General features: G+C 47.7%; 1 protein-coding gene across 1 annotated transcript in view; it reads right to left on the bottom strand.

The window, feature by feature from the left end:
• SLC2A9 (solute carrier family 2 member 9) overlaps positions 1-3,028 on the bottom strand; it is a 352,889-nt gene that overhangs the window by 115,611 nt on the left and 234,250 nt on the right. Inside the window, 1 exon segment of the mRNA XM_042782036.1 lies at positions 549-736. Within this exon segment, the coding sequence (XP_042637970.1) occupies positions 549-736 (188 nt within the window).

Here is a 3,028-nt window from a genome sequence, read left to right as displayed (position 1 = left end):
AATGGAATCTGAGCTTCCTGCATGAAGGTGAGAACTCTACCATCGAACCACCACTGTGTCTCACTTACAACTTCCCGATACCCACTTTATTGAGAAATATGACTTTCAAGGATTTCTAGCAATTATTGTTGTGAGGTGCCGATGCTGAGTTGATTCAGACTCATGGCGACCCCACATGTGTAGAGTAGGGTTCTCAAGGCTCTGACCTCCTGGAAGCAGGTGCCTCTGGGTGGTTTCAAACCACCAACCTTTTGGCTAATAGGTGGGTGCTTAACCATTTACATCAAATGACTATATAATGATCAGCAGCATTTCATAAGGGATAACTGCGGGGTGCTGCAATGAACACTTCACAGGAATGACTCCTTTCAGTATTGTTACATCCATTTTATGGATGAGAACACTGAGAGTCGGCAATAGTCTGTGGTTGCCCAATGGCACAGAGCTTGTGCAGATGGCAGGCCGGGACTTCGATTGGACACCCAGGTTCAAACCTGAACCATCCACCCTGTAGCCTTCCTGGTCTCCAGCTGGGTCCCAGCCCTCACCGCATTAAGGCCGCACAGCTGGTAGCTGGCCATGGTGATGATCACGGTGATGACCTGCCAGCGGACAAAGGGGCTCCTTAGCAGCTCCAGGACAGACACCACACGGATGTTCCTCTGCACGCGGCTCTCCGCCTGGACCTCCTCCACTTCTCGCGAAACATCCTCTTTGCCCAGGAATGTCTGGAAGGCTGCAAATGGGGACAAGATGGACACTCAGCAGGAATTCAGATGCTTGCCGTGTCTAACGCTGGGCCTGCAGGGGCAGGTCCACCACACACACAGTCACATCCCTTGTCAGGGGACAGAGCTGGCAGGAGCCTGGGAAGCCATGAAGGCCAAAGCCCCTACTTTACAAATGGGAAAACCAAGGCCCAGTGAGAAGAAATGACTTCTCCATGTCTCCCAGCTGGCTAGGAGAGGGGCCAGGCCATCACAGAGAGCAGAATACATCCAGGGTTTGGAGAGACAGAGACCTGAGTTCAAGTCCAGTCTCCACCACTGGACAGTGTTGCATCAGCTTCCTTTTCTGTAATCGTTCCTGCCTCACATGGTTGTTGTAATAACTGGATGAGACTATGCATTTCAGAATACTGAAAATACCACGGACACCCAGAAGAACAAATAAATCTTTCCTGGAAGAAGTGTAGTCGGAATGCTCCTTGGAAGTGAGAATGGCCAGACTTCATCTCGCCTACTTTGGTCATGTTGTCAGAAGGGACCATTCCCTGGAGAAGGGTGTCACGCTTGGTGAAGTGGAAGGTCAGTGAAAAAGGGGAAAATCCTCAAAGAGATGGACTGACACGGTGGCTGCAATGATGGGCTCAGGTATAGCAAGGATTGTGAGGCTGGCACGGGAGCAGGCAGTGTTTCATTCTGTTGTACACAGGGTCAGCATGAGTTAGAACCAACTCGACAGTTCCTATCCACAACAATATTTATATCAATCTCACTGGTTCAACTCCTTTAGAGAGCTCTGACTAAGACACACCTCCTGTGTGGCCACTCTCATGGGAAGTGTCCAGATAGAGGTTATATTGCCCCTTGACTAGGATACTCAGAGTCAATTCTGTCCTTGAAAGCACTGACCTAACTGGCCTTAATGATCCTTTTCACATCATCCTCTAACATTTGGACACCCTGGGTGGAAATCTCCTTTAGTGTGCCTAGAATTCAGCCCAGTGACTTAGGCCTTTTCCATGGTGGGCCCTGCAAACTTCTAGGCTCAGAGACTCTTGTCACTTTTTTTTTTATTTTTTTTATCAAGCTTGTAATTGTGCACACCTCCACAGATGTATGCCTGGAGGTGGGCTAACTGATTAGACCCCCGAGACCACAGTCATCAGATCACGGGAGATGATTCCAGTACACGTATTTAAGTAGCGCTCTGACACTCATCCTCATATAGGGAAAGGCGGCCACTGTGACGGCTCCCGTGGACAGTCCATTCCAGACGCAGTGGGCATCGTCCTTGTAAACACTGCTCTGTGCCACGAGGCATGTGAGATTGCTCTTCTTAACAGCAAGAGAAGCTGTTAAATTGGCTCCAGATTGAGCAGGAAGCAAGCCCCTGTAGTCACTGGGCTGTTATTTCCTGCAGTGCCCCAGAGCTGCTTCAGAAAGTCTCTTTTGTGAGCTGTGATTTAACACTTCTCTCAGATTTGTTGAGGGAGAACCTGAATGAGTAAAACTTTTGCATCATGCAAAGGTGGCCATGTGTTGTGTGTGCCCCTGAGTTGATTCCAACTCTTAGTGGCCCTATAGGACAGAGTAGAACTTCTCTATAGGATTTCCAAGGCTGTAATCTTTACAGAAGCAGACTGCCACATCTTTCTTCCATGGGCGGCTGGTGGGGTCCAACCACTGACCTTGCAGTTAGCAGTTGAGTTCTTAACCATTGTACCACCAGGACTTGGCTGTTAACCTATAGGTCAGTGGTTTGAGCCCACTGGCTGTACCACAGGAGAAAGATGTGGCAGTCTGCTTCTGTTGTAAATGCAACATTCAGGTAATACAGTAATCCTAGAATTCTCGGGCAGGAAAACATTCCCCTTTCCTCCCGTACATGTGTGTTTTCTTTTACGAAATCTTTTTTTTTTTTTTTTCTTTTCACTTTTTTTTTTCGGCTGCCAGGAAGCTCTTGGCCAAAATCAGTAGTCGGTTCTTAACAGTTTCTCTTCCCCATCTTAAAAGTTTGCTCTCTTCTTCTTTTAAAGCATTCGTTTAGCATTCCTATTATATTTGTGAATATCATATTGAATAATCTGCCAGAAGAACAAACAAGTCTGTTTTGGATGAAGTACAGCCAGAATGTTCCTTAGAAGTGAGGATACCAAGACTTCATCTCATGTACTTTGGACGTGTGGTCAGGAGGGGCCAGTCCCTAGAGAATGACATCATGCTCGGTAAAGCAGAGGGTCAACACAAAAGAGAGACCCTCAATGAGATGGATTGACACAGTGGCTGCAACAAGGGGCTCAAAC

This window comes from Orycteropus afer, unplaced genomic scaffold (genome assembly GCF_000298275.1).
Source record: "Orycteropus afer afer isolate SDZICR_OR568_19922 unplaced genomic scaffold, OryAfe1.0 scaffold00224, whole genome shotgun sequence".
Taxonomy (NCBI): domain Eukaryota; kingdom Metazoa; phylum Chordata; class Mammalia; order Tubulidentata; family Orycteropodidae; genus Orycteropus; species Orycteropus afer.
Note: the sequence above shows the minus strand (reverse complement) of the source record. Positions and strands in the feature narration are given on the sequence as shown.